General features: G+C 44.4%; 1 protein-coding gene across 1 annotated transcript in view; it reads right to left on the bottom strand.

Annotated features, from left to right (window-relative positions):
- The window catches only part of LOC124545953 (T-box transcription factor TBX1-like), a 194,585-nt gene that overhangs the window by 63,683 nt on the left and 111,585 nt on the right, over nucleotides 1-19,317 (bottom strand). The window contains exon 7 of the mRNA XM_047124916.1: nucleotides 5,103-5,221. Within this exon, the coding sequence (XP_046980872.1) occupies nucleotides 5,103-5,221 (119 nt within the window). The remainder of the gene's footprint in view (nucleotides 1-5,102; nucleotides 5,222-19,317) is intronic.

Here is a 19,317-nt window from a genome sequence, read left to right as displayed (position 1 = left end):
CACTTCTTTCTTCAAGAGAATTTTCAGCCGCATTCTGCAGAGGCAACGAAGACGCTCCTGCAGCGTTTTCGATGGTAAGTGTTCGATCGCCCACAATACAGCCCTTAATTGGCTCCCTCCGTTGTTCATCTCTCCTCACATAAACCGCTGGCTACGAATACAACATTTTGGAACAAACAACGAAAGGCAGACCAGCGTAGATAATTGGTGGAAAGCACAAGTGGCTGCTTTCTTTGACGAGGGTGCCGGAAAGTTTGTACTACGGCCATACAGATGCCTAAGACGGAGTGGCGACTATTTAGAGAGGTAGCTGGAACGTGTAGCTAACTACTGCGAATAAAAAGTTTTTGATTTTCACTGTGGTTTTCAATTCGCGACCGATCCGACCTTACTTTCCGAACACCCCTCGAATATCAGAAGAAAGAAAACTATTTTTTTATGTGTTGTCAGACTGTCACTCTGTTCGTTCGTCTGTTAAGACTCCTCCTTCCCAGGAACGGGTAACCACATCAAGTCGAAATTTATGTCACATACTGAGGTCTATAGTACTTTGGAGGTTAAGGTTAAGGTTGTAAGTCAATACAGTCAGACGATTCTGCCATTTATGTCACATATTTTGATACTCGCAAAACCACTCATTAAAACTTATACAGTGCTTCCCCTTGACGTATAATCATGAAATTTGGCTAGAAGAAATGTTTCACAGCACAGAATAATTGTTGTTGTTGTTGTGGTCTTCAGTCCTGAGACTGGTTTGATGCAGCACTCCAAGCTACTCTATCCTGTGCAAGCCTCTTTGTCTCCCAGTACCTACTGCAACCTACATCCTTCTGAATCTGCTTAGTGTATTCATCTCTTGGTCTCCCTCTAGGATTTTTACCCCCCACGCTGCCCTCCAGTACCAAATTGGTGATCCCTTGATGCCTCAGAACATGTCCTACCAACCGATCCCTTCTTCTAGTCAAGTTGTACCACAAACTCCTCTTATCCTCAATTCTCTTCAATACCTCCTCATTAGTTATGTGATCTACCCATCTAATCTTCAGCATTCTTCTGTAGCACCACATTTCGAGAGCTTCTATTCTGTTCTTGTCCAAATTATTTACCGTCCACGTTTCACTTCCAAACATGGCTACACTCCATACAAATACTTTCAGAAACGACTTCCTGACTCTTAAATCTATACTCGATGTTAACAAATTTCTCTTCTTCAGAAACGCTTTCCTTGCCATTGCCAGTTTACATTTTATATCCTCTCTACTTCGACCATCATCAGTTATTATGCTCCCCAAATAGCAAAACTCCTTTATTACTAATCTAATTCCCTCAGCATCACCCGATTTAATTTGACTACATTCTATTATCCTCGTTTTGCTTTTGTTGATGTTCATCTTACACCCTCCTGTCCATTCCGTTCAACTGCTCTTCCAAGTCCTTTCCTGTCTCTGACAGAATTACAATGTCATCGGCGAACTTCAAAGTTTTTTTTCTTCTCCATGGATTTTAATACCTACTCTGAATTTTTCTTTTGTTTCCTTTATTGCTTGCTCAATATACAGATTGAATAACATCGGAGACAGGCTACAACCCTATCTCACTCCCTTCTTAACCACTGCTTCCCTTTCATGCCCCTCGACTCTTATAACTGCCATCTGCTTTCTGTACAAATTGTAAATAGCTTTTCGCTCCCTGTATTTTACCCCTGCCACCTTCAGAATTTGAAAGAGAGTATTCCAGTCAACATTGTCAAAAGCTTTCTCTAAGTCTACAAATGCTAGAAATGTAGGTTTGCCTTTCCTTAATCTTTCTTCTAAGATAAGTCGTAGGGTCAGTATTGCCTCACGTGTTCCAACATTTCTACGAAATCCAAACTGATCTCCCCCGAGGTCGGCTTCTACCAGTTTTTCCATTCGTCTGTAAAGAATTCGCGTTAGTATTTTGCAGCTGTGACTTATTAAACTGATAGTTCGGTAATTTTCACATCTGTCAACACCTGCTTTCTTTGGGATTGGAGCTATTATATTCTTCTTGAAGTCTGAGGGAACTTCGCCTGTCTCATACATATTGCTCACCAGGTGGTAGAGTATCGTCAGGACTGGCTCTCCCAAGGCTGTTAGTAGTTGTAATGGAATAATAAAGCAAAAAAAAAAAATAGAAAATTTTTAATTTGTAAAGACATCACACGAAAAAATACTTCGTTTGTCATTTGCTATCCCATTTCAAACTTGAAATTTAAACACTCTCGAAAGTCTTGGAATCCCTGGGACCATATCTCGCCACTATCAATGACAATAACAGACAAAAATCGTGCAGATCCTCGGATCCCGGCGTGGATGAATTGTCTATTTCTTTACGATTAAGGTCCGCAGCTCGTGGTCGTGCGGTAGCGTTCTCGCTTCCCACGTCCGGGTTCCCGGGTTCGATTCCCGGCGGGGTCAGGGATTTTCTCTGCCTCGTGATGACTGGGTGTTGTGAGATGTCCTTAGGTAAGTTAGGTTTAAGTAGTTCTAAGTTCTAGGGGACTGATGACCATAGATGTTAAGTCCCATAGTGCTCAGAGCCATTTGAGCCATTTTTACGATTAAGTTTTATGGAACGCTCACCGCGCTATTGCTACTCACACCTGACCAATGTTTTCCTATTCTGTTAGTTCCCAACAGTACGTAGAATTTGCATGGAACTTACGATAATAACGTCAACTATGAATTTTGTATTGGCCATTAAGAGAATCAAAGGCCACTGCTAACTCCTTAATGCTGAGACTACATTCAGCCTTTTTGTGAGACAGAAGTTGTCTCGTAATATCACTTTCATCGTTCAGTACTGCACTGTTCTTGGTGGTGATGGCTCATCTGGTGTTGTAACACCATAGCTTAGACACTACATACCTTTTGTTGATTCATTTAGCTTTCTATTTTGTTCAACATCCCATCGTTGAACTTCTGTGATTAGTGTACAATTAGTTCGATACTCTAATGAATTATAATCTCTGTAATGATATGTTTGTATTTCTTACAAAATCTCTTTGGTTATCTTTGAGGATGAATAATTTTGTTTAAATAATTTTTTATAGAAATGTCAATATGTGCAAAGGTTCTGTTTCATTTAAAATGTTTGTTTGCTGTTATGTAAACTACTGACCTTCACTTAGGGTTCTTAGTTATTTTTTATGTAAAAGGTGTTGTGGTTCCCCTTGGGAACGGAACTGTGTAGCGCGCGCAAATTGTGGTTGGTCTAGGTAGAAAAGGTGGAACTGATAGTCAGTCGGGGACGAGCTACCAGACTGTGAACTGCCCATGTAAAAGTTGTATATTGTGCTGGTTGCGAGAGAGGTTTTTCCTGACGCATTCCAATGCCTCGGATGGATGGATAGATAAAGAGCTGGAACTATTCTGAAATTGGTATTATCATCGCCACCAAGAAATGACAGAGTCCAGCAATTCTACCTGCAAATCCACCTACCAACATCCAATCGCCACCACATTGCGCAGTCACTATAATGGAACACTATAGTAATGTACAGTGAAGAATCAGCTTGTTGGATGTGGTAGTGTGCTCAAATAGAAGGTAATTTATAACTTAATTTATATACCTACCTCGATTTTTTTTCTTATCATAACACCTCTCAGGTTCTTCTCCGTTTGAACTAAAGCGATTACCGAGTGTCCTTATTGAAAGAACATTAAAGCCTGGTGTTTTAACTAATTAATGCCTCTTGAACATAGTAAAAAGAAAGTTAAAGTTAATGTGGCAATAGAGTGAACTAAAGAAAATGATGCTTGCCGAAAATAAATTTTCTATTGAAACTGGTTATTAATATGTTGTTGCCAACTTCAAAATTAAAATTTCTTAAAACTGAGGCTTATAAAGTTTTGCTCACTAAATGATCGCATTGCCGCCTGTTGTAAATCGCAAAAGGTGAGTCCGTATCTTACAAATAGGTCAATTTTGTGTCTCACTGTAGTAAAAGTTGAAAACTGCAATTGTGGAAAGTTATATATTCATGCTTACTAAGCACTTGTTTCTCGTGTGTATTGAAAGTGCATATTAACAGTGTAATAGGATCCATAGTTTATCCTTTATGCTCTTGATAAATGACAATTAATAGAAAGACCACTACCTATGACAACAGTAACTTCTTTTATTCAAAAGACAGTGAGAAGTAAGATGTTAGTGAATTCGACTTAACTTTCATTCTAAATAGAACAGTAGTTAGCTGAGAGAGACTTAACCTGTGACCAGTTCATAATTTTGCAGTGAACTACAGCTAGGAAAATGTTTGAAAAGTATTACTGAACCTATGTCCAATTTATGATCCTACAGTGAATATTAATAGTAATGTTATAAAGACCATTCAGTCTGACTAAGCCCTGAAGATAGTAGTGTGTATCGTTATCTGTTATATTTAGGCAAATAGTTTGTTCTGCTCTAGCTGTCAAACTCCAAACTTAACGTTAACATATGCAGGTATCAGAGATCATTGCACTCGCGTGTGGCAAAATATAGGTTGTGTTTGTCCGTTAAAGTTACTCGAAACTACTTCCTTAAACAAGGATGTCAATCATTCTCATGTCTAATTGGGCTGGCGACCATTCGACCGTTTTTTTTTGTTTTTTTTTTTTTAAGTTCTTGGAACAGTGTGGATGAATAAGTTATTGTTTGTTACTGTTTGAATATTTACGTAATTCTGACTTTCACTTCCGATAAGCCACCTCCGTTAGGTACAACACGGTCAACATAACAAAATTCCTCTCAGAGGCTAACACTGCTCTGCTTCTTCATACTATAATTACTTGAATAAGAGTAATTTCACTATACGAACTGCCTTCAGCTTTGAGGTTATGGTATAGTAGTAGCAGACGTAAGTGTTATACGTGGCTTTTCCGTGACAGGACTGTTTGTTCTGTTGGTGCATAGTACGTAATAAACCACATTTAGTATTTTATTGCACACGCTACGTAAATCCGTTAAGCAGTGTTATCGTGTGGCCACACGTGGGGAGCCTCTGCGCCTACGCCCTCAGTGACCGTTCGTAGCCGCTACCTGCACAGCCCCGCCGCCCTCTGCCCGCTGCACGCGGCAGCTCGCCACTGCGGACTCACCGTGCCTGCCGCCCTCCTTGAGCGAGAAGTGGCCCTGTGCTCCCGTGGGCGGCGCCGCCCTCACAGCCAGCCGCTGCTGTGCCGCCCCCAGCTGCAGCTGGTTCAGCACCTCCACGCCGCTGCAACACAACAAGCGCCGCCCTCAGCGGACAGGGTCTTGTCAGGGTGGCGATGGAGCACAGAAAGACGACTCTCTCTCACACACACACACACACACACACAACTGTCTTTCCAGGTCTCGCCTTCTTAGTATTTGTAGATACTACTTATTGACAAACTGCCTATTGGCTTCTGTCTCGTGTTCTTCGGCCGACGCTCATCTAATCATCTGACGTTTCGCCAGCACGAGTGGCTGGCATTGTCAAAGCTTCACCCTCCACTGCCGGTGGTGAACTGGAGCCGAGCTCGCGGCCGCAGACTATATGTACCCGCCGCGCCAACGTCCAAGGGCTTCTCCGCGGCCATTTCCGGTGCGGTTCTCCACTTGCTACCTGCGGCGGTCGTTCGCTGCAGTGCGGGAAGCCGGGATCCGTTTCCCTTAAGTCTTTCCTCTTTCTTGTAGAAACTGTTGGCGTGTTTCTGTATTTCTACAGCTTCTCTGAACAAGCGCGTGTGATAGTGCTTCTCTACAGCCAGAACTTCCGAGTCGGCGAATTTTATTACGTGGTCGGTCTCATTCAGTGCGTGCTCTGCCACGGCCGATTTCTCCACCTGCCCCAAACAGCAATGTCGCTTATGTTATTTGATCCTGGTGTTGATTGATCGTGCAGTCGTTCCGACATAAACTTTTCCGCATGCGCATGGTATACGGTATACTCGGCGAAGTAAGGAACCAGAAAAAGAAATGTCGGGGACGGCCTTTCTGCCATACATTCCGAGAGTGACGGACAGAATCGGCCGTATATTGCGCAAACATGGCATAAAGACGATTTTGAAACCGACAAGGAAGATCAAAGAGTGTCTTAGATCGGCGAAGGAGAAAAGAGACCCACTTGCAATGTCGGGAATATACCGTATACCATGGACATGCGGAAAAGTTTATGTCGGAATGACTGCACGATCAATTAACACCAGGATCAAAGAGCATAAGCGACCATGCAGGTTGGGGCAGGTGGAGGAAACGGCCGTGGCAGAGCAGGCACTGAATGAGACCGACCACGTAATAAAATTCGCCGACACGGAAGTTATGGCTGTAGAGAAGCACTATCACACGCGCTTGTTCAGAGAAGCTGTAGAAATACAAAAACACGCGAACAGTTTCAGCAAGAAAGAGGAAAGCCTTAAGGTAAACGGATCCTGGCTTCCCGTACTGCAGCGAACGACCGTCGCAGATAGCGAGAGGAGAACCGCACCGGAAATGACCGCGGAGAAGCCCTCGGACGTTGGCGCGCCAGGTACATATAGTCTGCGGCCGCGAGCTCGGCTCCATTTCACCACCGGCAATGGAGGGTGAAGCTTTGACAATGCCAGCCACTCGTGCTGGCGAAACGTCAGAAAAATCATTAGATGAACGTCGGCCGAAGAACCCGAGACAGAAGACCATAAGCAATTTGTCAACAAGTGGCCTTAACAATTTTATACTACTTATTGTTGATCCTTGCCCCTTCCTCAAGACATCAGCTTTTCACTGCCACGTCCACATCATCAGCGTATCCCATGTTTTTGTTCACTAAATAAATCATATCGCTAGTGTGCAGTTTGAATAATAATGGTGCGAGAGCTCAACTTCGGGGTAGTCGATTCTTGATCTTAAATGACTTACCAACAACCAGTCTTGGGGTGCAGATGCATTCACACAGCAGACAGTTGTAACGTCAGTGGTATTGGCCACTGGAGAACACTGTGCAGCCGTCTGACAAGGTCGTCACCATACCGACTAGGTGGACGTGCAGCTTCCTCTGGGAACCGTGCGCATAATCACCGGTACATTAACGTCTACTCCGATACCGTGACTAACCGTCATCAGTAACATAGCTCTACCAAATCTAAGGCGACATAAGAGCAAGTTTCAAGGAATGGCAAAAAGTTTATTTATTCAAGATGTCGTAATGACTATACCAAACACACGCCTGAAATCACGGAAGGCAACACAGTAAGAGAGCTACGTAAGAGGACAGACCACCTGTAACCTAATAAACGCATGAAGAATGGACTTGGTGAAGTTAGTGATCACCACCTCATTCTTAACTGATCCCTCGAAAGTACTACAAGAGCTCAACTTCCTAAGAAACGACAGGAGTAGTCTCAATCCCATGCGATGCAACTATACAAAATTCAAGGCCGTGCTTTATAAATTGTGACTTACAGACAGCCCAAGTTGTGACTATGGAGAATCTGAGCACGCTCTCGACCATATCATAAGAGTGTGTCGTCTAAGAAAATGTGCTGATGATCTGACGACTTTCCAGAAATCATACGTCGTTCTACGAAGTGGGTACCAGATCTGGGCGTCGATGTCCATCACCAAAAGTTCTGTATTCTACATATTTAATTCTGTATGTTTTTATGTGATACTTATTATGTCCTTGATGTTACCCAATCCTGATCATCAAGTACAAAATTCCCAATGAATACTCCCCAATATCCTCAGATAATTTCCTCTGTTCATGGACTAGTAACGGCGCACGTAACTAGATGTCAGAGAGGTTTAAGTCTACGGTACTGTAATAATGGATTCCATTTACTTGCCCAAGTTTCAAAAGCTGCTACAGGTACAACAGTTGTTCAAAACGGCGTCCCCCAGCGTGAATGTAGGTATGGCATCGACGCACAAAGTTGAGTTGTACCCGTTGTAACATCCCCGGTGTAGTCTGAACATTGTGGCAGGCAGAGGGTGGAGCTACGGACCACTCCCCGAACATTTACTCTCGCTGCCTAGGAAATGCCTCCACTCCATACGACCGACACAGGAAGTTGGAGTCCAAATGCTCTCCACTGGGTTCAACCGCGACGCTGAACAGTGAGACGTGAGTGGCAAGGAACGGAAATCCGGAACAGCGAGCATACTGATAACGCAACCGATTAAGTTCCAGATTTTCATCATCCTAGGCAGATGTAGATAGAGCTTAATAGATTTTTCTCTGGCGAAAGTATGTACGAATACAACACGCAAAAGTGGTCTTATGCACTGGCAGTGCGTGTGGCTGTGGTGATAGACAATGAACCGCTTTGTAATTGACTGCCCTAACTGACGTTTCCCTGGTAGTGGAGTCTGCATGAAGCATCCGAAGAGACGCTCCTCTGGACTGAGTCTTCGGATATCCGTGTCTAGTCTGACCCGCTGAATGTTTCTGCAGTGTAAATAGTAATTACACATGTGTCTTTTGTTGTTAAATATGTAGACAAATTTTGATGGTCTAACTCATGCAGCCGATAGTAGTTTAATAATAAAGTTAAAGTGAGCAGAAGCTACACTACCATAGGAAACGCAGAATATCGCCTCGGAATGAAATCGAGTCTTGCGTATTGCTGGATGGTTACTCTCCGTAAGCTTGGCGAGCCATTGTAATCGCTCTCGTGCGTTCCCTAGGGAATCGGTCTCTACGTAATTTAAGTGGTGCATCTTGCAGTATGAGCGGCAAGTGTTGGCTTGCGGCGCGAGACTTCTACCTGCGGAGCCTCCATTTTGTGGGCGGAGCTACGCCCACTACGTCTCACCTGAGGAATCGTTAGCGCCAGGGTTTCACCCGGAACAAGTCCCGCCCACTCACCCCCGGTCTTCCCGGTCTTTGTTCGTCTCCTGGGCATCGTTTCAGTTGACCCACGTGGCTTTCCGCGTACGGCTGCACTCGCTCGGAGTGAATGTTAAATTAATATCTTGCCAGGTAAATTTTCCCAGGTAGTTAAAAGACACGTTACAAAAAGACGTGCACAATTGGCCTCAGCTGTGCCAGGTGCTTCCACAGCAAACATAACACAAAACAATTTAGCACTGAATTATTTAAATAAGAGAACTCAGTATCCAGATGAATAGCCTATGAAGAAACATACTTCTATGTGAGGAAAAGCACCCAAAGCTAGCCGGCCGCGGTGGTCTCGCGGTTCTAGGCGCGCTGTCCGGAACCGTGCGACTGCTACGGTCGCAGGTTCGAATCCTGCCTCGGGCATGGATGTGTGTGATGTTCTTAGGTTAGTTAGGTTTAAGTAGTTCTAAGTTCTAGGGGACTGATGACCGCAGCTGTTAAGTCCCATAGTGCTCAGAGCCAGCCACCCAAAGCTAAAACAGGATAAACCTACCCTCAAAGAATAGTTTGCTTGAGGAAAGAGGAACCACAGTATACTTGACACTTAAGTTTCAGAACTCAGACAGTATATGTGAAACAAGCACCAATGTTCACTATACTTCCAGAGGGCATCAAAATTACTTTGTTCTTGCTAGATCGATCCAAGCTGATTTCGCGTGCTATTCACTGAATAGTTTTGCTGAAAAATTTTAGGGGTGAAAGAAGAACTAGCACAGCATGAAGGACGTTTCACAGCCATGAAACACCGCGGCATATATTTCCTCCATAACCGCTCTGTGACAAACATAAACATCACATTATTATTTTTTTAAAATGGTTTGAATGACATTTACGAAATTAATAAATCTTTTGGTTAAAAACAGACAGGACAAAGAATAACGACACATTATTTTCCTGCGACGTTTGCAACAGCATATAGGTCACTAATCACACGGAAACAGCTACAATTCTTTGTAACCTCGTTTATAATGCGCAGGTATGGTATTGGAAGAATTTACAAGTTAAAATTCACACATTACCCATGCAAATACTAACGAAATATGTCATACATGCAAATATCTTACTGCTTTCATTAGGCATTTCTACTTTATGACATTCTTATATTCTTTAATTTTCGTGAGCTACTATGAGGGCCTACATAAACAAAACAACCTTCACTTATTTCTCTATAACGGTGATTTTAGACAACAGAGTTATTCGAGTCCATTCGTGGCTTTACTGCCGACATGACAGATTCAAGACCATTGTTTTCGCATTGTATGTTTGCCCTGCTGTTTCCCTCAAATAAACGTATTATAGTAAGTGAATTAGTTAATGAAAATTTCTCCTTATTGCCCTTAAATAACATCACGTTATTTTTTGTTTTCTATTGCTGGCGATGCTTTCAATCCTCTATAAATATTTTTATTTCTTTAATAATGCAGATTCATATTACATTACTATCCAGAAACGCTTAAATTTCTTATCGTTAGTGAATTTCATCACAGTATAACACGTGTTGGACTGCGACGATAACAACTTTGTTGTAGCTTCCAGTTTGCGGAACTGGCGGCCGTTTAGGGGAGGGCCTTACACTATGGATAGGCGTGGAGGGAGGTGAATGGGCGGGACTTGTTCCGGATGAAATCCTAGCGCTAAGGGCGCGTACTCACCTGGCTGTGGGGGAGTAAAGGTGGCCGATGGCGCGTCCCCCTCTCTGAGAAGGACCCCGAGAGATACCGTGTTTGCTGGAAATGCTACGTTCTTATCGCCACAGTCATTTCAGGTTATTTTAGGTGGAAGGATCTAATTTCTGGCCTGGTTATCCTTCAGTCAAATCCCCGTGATGCGTGATACCAACGCCACTATACATTAAAAAAAACCTCTGACAGAAATGTTTGGTTCTTATTTTTAATTTTTTCTACCTTCTGAATCAATCCTATCTCGCAAGGATTCTAGACTGATGAGAAATACTCGAAAATAGATCGTGCAAGAGTTCTGTAAGGTACTTCTTTTGTGGGCGAATTTCTTTCCTGTACGGTTCTTCTAATGAATCTTACACACTGACATATTTCCTCCCTGCAAATGGTTTCGCTTGCTCGTCGAATTTTAGGCAGCCCCGGACGAAAATTTCTAGATATTCTGCGCTTGTTGCTGTTTCTAGTAATTAACCGCCAGTCATAAATCGAATAGTAGTGGATCTTTCCGCCGACTTATGCTAATGGCTCTGAGCACTATGGGACTTAACATCTGTGGTCATCAGTCCCCTAGAACTTAGAACTACTTAAACCTAACTAACCTAAGGACATCACACACATCCATGCCCGAGGCAGGATTCGAACCTGCGACCGTAGCAGTCGCGCGGTTCCGGACTGAGCGCCTTAACCGCTAGACCACCGCGGCCGGCCGACTTATGCTAAATATATTACATAAGCACTACTGGCCATCAAAATTCCTACACCAAGAAGAAATGCAGGTGATAAACGGGTATTCATTGGACAGATATATTATACTAGAACTGACATGTGATTACCTTTTCACGCAGTTTGCGTGCATAGATCCTGAGAAATCAGTACCCAGAACAACCACCTCTGGCCATAATAACGGCCTTAATACGCCTGGGCATTGGGTCAAACAGAGCTTGGATGGCGTGTACAGGTACAGCTGCCCATGCAGCTTCAACACGATACCACAGTTCATCAAGAGTAGTGACTGGCGTATTGTGACGAGCCAGTTGCTCGGCCATTATTTACTAGACGTTTTCAATTGGTGAGAGATCTGGAGAATGTCCTGGCCAGGGCAGCACTCGAACATTTTCTGTATCCGGAAAGGTCCTTATAGGACCTGCAACATGCGGTCGGTCGTGCATTATCCTGCTGAAATGTAGGGTTTCGCAGAGATCGAATTCGTAACACGTCTGAAATGTACCGTCCACTGTTCAAAGTGCCGTCAATGCGAACAAGAGGTGAGCGAGACGTGTAACCAATAGGACCCCATACCATCACACCGGGTGATACAGCAGCATGGCGATGACGAATACACGCTTCCAATGTGCGTTCACCGCGATGTCGCCAAACACGGATGCGACCATCGTGATGCTGTAAACAGAACCTGGATTCATCCAAAAAAATGACGTTTTGCCATTCGTGCACCCAGGTTCGCCTTTGAGTACACCATCGCAGGTGCTCCTGTCTGTGATGCAGCGTCAAGGGTAACCGCAGCCATGGTCTCCGAGCTGATAGTCCGTGCTGCTGCAAACGTCGTCGAACTGTTCGTGCAGATGGTTGTTGTCTTGCAAACGTCCCCATCTGTTGACTCAGGGATCGAGACGTGGCTGCACGATCCGTTACAGCCATGCGGATAACATGCCTGTCATCTCGACTGCTAAGTGATAGGAGGCCGTTGGGATCCAGCACGGCGTTCCGTATTACCCTCCTGAACCCACCGATTCCATATTCTGCTAACAGTCATTGGACCTCGACCAATGCGAGCAGCAGTGTCGCGATACGACAAACGGCAATCGCGATAGGCTACAATCCGACCTTTATCAAAGTCGGAAACGTGATGGTACGCATTTCTGCTCCTTACTCGAGGCATCACAACAACGTTTCACCAGGCAACGCCGGTCAACTGCTGTTTGTGTGTGAGAAATCGGTCTGAAACTTTCCTCATGTCAGCACGTTGTAGGTGTCGCCACCGGCGCCAACCTTGTGTGAATGCTCTGAAAAGCTAATCATTTGCATATCACAGCATCTTCTTCCTGTCGGTTAAATTTCGCGTCTGTAGCACGTCGTCATCGTGGTGTAGCAATTTTAATGGCCAGTAGTGTATTTCATTTGAAAGTCAACCGTCAGCCCCTGTATCAGTTATGAATTGCCTGTACGTCTGCTCACATTTTCTTGCAGTTATCTCCCGTTGCACACCGTCATCCAAGAAACTGCGTCACGGAGTTCGCTAAGTTTCGGCCAGATAATTGATATACGTCGTGACCACCAACGCTCCTGTAACACTCCGCTGTAGTTTGCCCAAAGCTGCCGACTTCGCCCGGTCCAGAACTACGTCTTGCGTTTTACTTGCGAAGAAGTGCTGAATACGGACGCTAACCTGGCCCGACATTCTGTAAGATCGTATTACGTTCACAAGATCGCAATGTGGAAATGCATCGAACGCCTTCTGGAAGCCGAGAGACACGGCAACCATACGGGCAGAGTTGCCTGCGGTCTTCTTCATCTAATGGATGAATACAGCGAACTTAAATTCAGGAGATCGCCATTTGTCGAATACATAACATGTAAATCAGTAGACATTTTCTGCAGTTCTAGAACCAACTGACGTCACCGTATCTGCATTATGTGCATGTGTCTGTTGATCCTTCTTCAAAGCGCAAAAGAGGGCTCTTTCTTCCAGTCGCCTGCAACGTTTTGTTGCTGAACCGGGCTACAATGAACTGCTGCTTGAAGAACAGTCCTTTAACACAGTGTACAGAGAGTAGCAGAAAGCGTATTTGGCATTTCGGTGTTTGTGCGATGACCGAGGTACCGTATTACGAAGTTCTAAATAGTTCAAATGGCTCTAAGCACTATGGGACTTAACATCAGAGGTCATCAGTCCCCTAGACTTAGAACTACTTAACCCTAACTAACCTAAGGACATCACAAGCGTCCATGCCCGAGGCAGGATTCGGACCTGCGACCATAGCAGCAGCGCGGTTCCGGACTGAAGCGCCTAGAACCGGTCTGCCGCAGCGGCCGGTTACGAAGTTCTACAATGTAACAATTTCGGAAGACTGAATTCAGTATTTGGGCCCTCTCTGTGTCATCGTCCACGTCGCTGCCAGCAGAGTCAGTGAGTACAATCAACAAGCCTTGCTCAACATCGGAACTTTTGGTGATTATTCGACAGGTCGGAAGAGAAGATTTTGCTACTGAATTCAATGAACGCTTCTTGCCTTTGTCTCCTCGTGTTTATTTTCGCTTCGTAAAATTTTTTCTTGCCAACAAAGCTTGCACTGAGTTTAATTCTACTGTGAAACTCCCAATTGCTGTCGCAGCTAATTTGTACTTCGCTGAGGTGTCTAGGTGAAAAACATCAGACAGTTACAACAATTCTCCTTCAACTGTTTGCTTATTTCCGTATCTAAATCAACGCGATCTGCTACTACGGGAATACATTTGTTACCCTTTACTGTAGTACCATCCGGTACTCTAAACGGACCGTTCTCATTTAGACAATAGCGTGACATAATCAGAGGGACAGAAAACATGGAGAAGCAATACTATGACGACATTGAAGCAAACTGAGTAACTCTGCGCTATGTTTTATGTCATTAAAACAAAGGTACGTGTTATAAGCTAGTAGTGCACCGACGAAAAAAAATAGCAACACCAAGATGGAGTTGTGCTACATAAATAAAAGTCGGTAGGCGTTTTCCTACATCTGAAAGATGATGTCCATTCAGATTTAGCATCAGTCGCATAAGAGGTACAGAGAGAATGCCGATCAGGTTTGCTTGAAGTACACGATGTAATGGTAGTGAGAGTTACTTAACTTTGAGACTGAACGTGGTGAGTTGATGTTAGACAAGAATACCTTCAGGTGACAAAGACGCGTCTACCAGCAGCTCAGTGAGTTTGAACGAAGTCGTATGACAGAGGTACGAACAGCTGGATGTTCCTTCTGCGATAGTGCAGGTAGACGTGGCAGGGTTGTAGCCACTGTATATGACTGCTGGCAGCGGTGTTCGCGAGAATATTCGGTCGTAAGAACAGCGGGATTCGGAGGGCCATGTGTCGCCAATCAGAGGGAAGATCATCGTGTTCGGCGTATGCCGTGACGCATCGTACTGTATCTGCAGCAATCTGAGAAGCAGTTGGCACCACGGTGACACAGCGAACTGTTACACATCGGTTACTTCAATTACAACTCCGCCGGCCGGTGTGTCCGAGCCGTTCTAGGCGCTTCAGTCTCGCGTGACCGCTGCGGTCGCAGATTCGAATCCTGCCTAGGGCATGGATGTGTGTGATGTCCTTAGGTTAGTTAGGTTTAATTAGTTCTAAGTTCTAGGGGACTGATGACCTCAGAAGTTAAGTCCCATAGTGCTCAGAGCCATTTGAAACATTTTTAAAGCAGGGTAAGTCTTCCGGTCCAGAGAGCATAACAAAAAGATCCCTTTGAGAGTATACTGATACAATAGCCGCATACTCAGCAATAATATATACAGTCTGTCGCACGATCCGTACCAAAAAAACTTTAAAGTTGCACACGTCACACCAGTACTCAAGATAGGAAATAAGAGTAATCCACTGACTTGCAGGCCTATATCGCTAACCTCGATCTACGGTAGTATTTGGGAATATATACTGTGTTCGAACGTTATGAATTACCCCGAGGAGAACGACACAATGACACACAGTCAACACGGCATCAGAAAATATTGTTCTTGAGAAACAGAACTAGTTCTTTAGTTTCACGAACTAATGATTGCTATCGACAGACGATCTCAAATTGATTCCATGCTTCTAGATTTCCAAAAAGCTTTCGATTCCGCTCCTAACAAGCGGCTTCTATGGAGTAGCTTGCAGCTGTGCGACTGTGTTCGCCATTCGCTGTCAGAAACGTAACAGTTCATAGTAATCGGTGGAAAAATCATCGAGTAAGACAAAAGTGATAGCCGTCGTTCCCCATGGAACTGTTTTAAGCCCTCTGCTGCTCCTAATATACATAAACGACTTATGATGTAATCTGAGCAGTCCTCTAAGATTGTTTTTAGATGAAGCTATCATTTATCGTCTAGCAAAGTCATCAGAAGATCAAAACCAATTGGAAAATGACTCAGACAGGATGTCTGAATGGTGCAAAAATTGGCAATTGACTGCGAAGAAAGAGGAGAGATCATCCACACGAGTACAAAAAGAAATCCGTTAAATTTCGAGAAAACGATAGATCATGTAAATTTAAAGGCTGTCTATTAGACTGAACACCTAGGAATAACAATTACGAGCAACTTAAGTAGGAACGATGACATAGATAGTTTTGTGGGGAAGGAAAACCGAAGAGCACGTTTTCCTGCCAGAATAAGTAGAAGAAGCAACACGTCTACTAAAGGGATTGCCTACACTAAGTCCGTTCGTCCTCTGCTTCAGCGCTGCTGTCCTGTAAGGGACCCTAACCAGATAGCATTGACACAGGACATCGAAAAAGTTCAAAGAAGGGCATAGCGTTTGGTATTATCGCGAAACAGTATGTGATAAGCAAGTTGGGATGCCAATCATTAATACAAAAGCGTTTCTCGTTGCGACGAGTTGTTTTCATGAAATTTCAGTCACCGACTTTCTCCTCCGAATTTGAAAATATTTTACTGTCGACAACCTACATGGGGAGAAATGATCATCATAATAAAATAAATCAGAGCTTGTACAGAAAGATTGAGGTGTTCATTTATCCCACAGGCTGTTAGAGAATGGAACGGGTGGAGAAATAGTCTGAAGATGGTTCGGAGAACCCGCTGCCGGGTACTTCAGCGTGAATTGCAGAGTTATCGCGTAGGTAGGTGTAGACCTCAAGCGTCGCTCAGCATTGGCTAAAGTCTAGTGTAACTTATGAGGAGCTGCCCCATCATTGTACCGTAATGTTTTTGTCTCCCTACACGCTGCCATTGTGCTAGCTGGAATAGTGGTAGCACTTTGGAACTCGCAAGAGATTCCTTCCGCAGATTTCATGTGATTTTTTACAGTCATCTCTCCATAATCCTGGACAGTGCCTGTTCATCAGAAGGGCATACATGAGATCTGAATGGTCTTGGTTTCGCTGGAGTTGTTTATTCGCGTTTTCACTTAACTCACGTCACAAACAGTCGACCTGGTCAGTATCAGAAGCGATCGCTTCGGTCGCAGATTCGAATCCTGCCTCGGGCATGGATGTGTGTGATGTCCTTAGGTTGGTTAGGCTTAAGTAGTTCTAAGTTCTAGGCGACTGATGACCTCAGAAGTTAAGTCCCATAGTGCTCAGAGCCATTTGAGTCAGTATTAGAAGGGTTGAAATCGCCCTCGTAGTTTTGTTATTCACGTGACCGAGCTCTCGTGGGCGATCTAATCGTCTGTTGCTGCTTCGCTGCTGACAATAGTACTGGATGCCACCTCTTTTACTCAAAGGTCCGCCTCTGATGAGATCTAATGGTCGATTCCGCATTACATTTGGGTGGGGGGGGGGGGGGGGGGGCCGCGGATAATTTTGATCAGTAGTGTGTGCTTCCGTGTGGTATCGCAAGGAGCGCTAAATAACGTGATTCTGCCTTTCTGATACACTCTCTCTCTGGGTATGACGCATGCTGCCAGACAGCAACGACACCGCTACGCGATGAGAGACGTTTGCGCCCGCTGTGGCAACAGCCTGGCACGGACTCGCGGCCCATCTCTGGAATGCTCGACCTGTCTGCCAGACAACACCCCACCCCGTCACGCGACGCCTGCCCGGTTCAGACCCAGTCCTCTCGCTCTGGCGGCGTGCCTTTGAGATGCGTCACCAAACACTCAGCTGGCTGCTCTGTCTGTTGTCACACCGGCAACTACTACTGCAGGGAGTTCGGGCTTCAGAACTCTCCTACTCCCTCCCCCCCCCCCCCCCCCTGCTCTTTCTCTTGTGTGTGTGTGTGTGTGTGTGTGTGTGTGTCCCTGTCTGTTTGTTTCTAGAACCACCTCATATAAAACACACATGACCACACGTAGACTTTAATCTGTTGTATATATAATGACGAAAAAACTAGCAACATTAAAAAATTATTAATGTAGAGTAGTGAAGTTTCGGGTATACATTTGTCTAGTAATATATTTAAGTGATTAACGTGAAAAATTTCTACATGAGTCTCTTCATCATTTTGCTAACCGTTCAACTGAACGTACCCATCTCTGGCACCTCAGTTCCGTGTGCAAACTGTAAACTGTAAAGCCGTATTTGTCTCCTGACATACGTTGATAGGATTTTTTTTCTAGTTTTGGTCTCTTGCAAGGATATTAGACACATTTTAAAACGCCCGGTTGTATTCTTTAGTAATTTGACGTAAGTATCTCGTTTCTGAAGGGCTGTTAGTACAGATTAGTTAGCAGTCAAGTCAAAAACGTCCTCAAAATCTATGAATTTCAGGGAAAATCGTAATTCGTACTCAATGTTCCCCTTTGTTAGATTTTTCGCTTCTTAGTTGTAGACCATCGAGCTGTACCCGTGTACTGTACGACACTAACATTTTAAATAAATATTCGATTGCTTGTCTCATATTCTCTCTATGTGACAGTTGCTGTGTCATGATGGATGTCTGCTGTGATATGAAGCGATTTGGCTGGCACTTGGGAAATCTAAATCAGCACAACTGGATGCAGATGTGTAGCCAGACGCTCATACAACCATTCGAAGGCGAGTGACATATGTCGGATGGTGAGTCAAGAATGTGGAGCTGTTAACACCTGGGTGCGTCCCCACTTCTCTCTCTAGTCTTTCCCGATTGTCCTGAACTGGGAAATGAGCCACTTCCTGTCAGCGACAAAGTTTTATATTTTTCAAACATCTGTTCTAGTTTAACGAAATTCAGTTCCTTTGTGATACCAATTTGTATGCTTCAGTAATATGAAATGTACTAAAGAAATTGTAATCACATTTGAAAGGGGCATCGTTAAAGGCATGGAAGTTAAAACTAGATGCGGACATAACACTGTTGCACTGTGCAGGAGAGGAGGGGCAGTCGGGGGATGGCAGTGAGCGTGGGCGGAGGAGCTGGAGGCCAGTGGACGACAGCCAGGTCACGTGGCCACGGAGTGTGGCGTGGACCCTGCAAGTGAGGACTGAGACAGACAGACGGCTCTCGTGGTCACTTCCCACCACGGAGCTGGGTCTTAAACTGTTCTCTCATCAGGCCTGAAAGGGTCTGGTGACGTCACGGCATGGAATTCCATATTCCACTACATTGCAGAGTGTGGAAGATAGGAACTTCATGTCACATATTTGGCTCATGCAGAGGAATATGGCCAATAAGAAGCAGCATAGGCCTCACAACACAAACAAAACTTAGGAAAAAAAATGGCTCTGAGCACTATGGGACTTAACAGCGATGGTCATCAGTCCCCTAGAACTTAGAACTACCTAAACCTAACTAACCTAAGGACAGCACACAACACCCAGCCATCACGAGGCAGAGAAAGTCCCTGACCCCGCCGGGAATCGAACCCGGGAACTCGGGCGTGGAAACAAAACTTAGGAGATGTCATGTTAGTAGTGGAGCAATGTACGTCCTGCCAAAATTTATTTTTAATTTGCTTCATTAATTGTTACTTTCAAGGTCGCCTCCTGGAACACAGTTAAGTTCAAGGTCACCCCTCCTCAAATCCTCCCTTCTTTTCAGGCAATTTGGTGGCGGGGAAAAGCTGTCATAACTATGACATCATTAAACATGCCGGTTATGACGTAATAATGAAAAATGGCGGCGGCAAAAAGGCAGAAAATGGCGA

The sequence above is a fragment of the Schistocerca americana genome, chromosome 8 (genome assembly GCF_021461395.2).
Source record: "Schistocerca americana isolate TAMUIC-IGC-003095 chromosome 8, iqSchAmer2.1, whole genome shotgun sequence".
Lineage (NCBI taxonomy): Eukaryota > Metazoa > Arthropoda > Insecta > Orthoptera > Acrididae > Schistocerca > Schistocerca americana.
The sequence above is the reverse complement of the archived record's forward strand: the minus strand, read 5'-3'. Positions and strand labels throughout refer to the sequence as shown.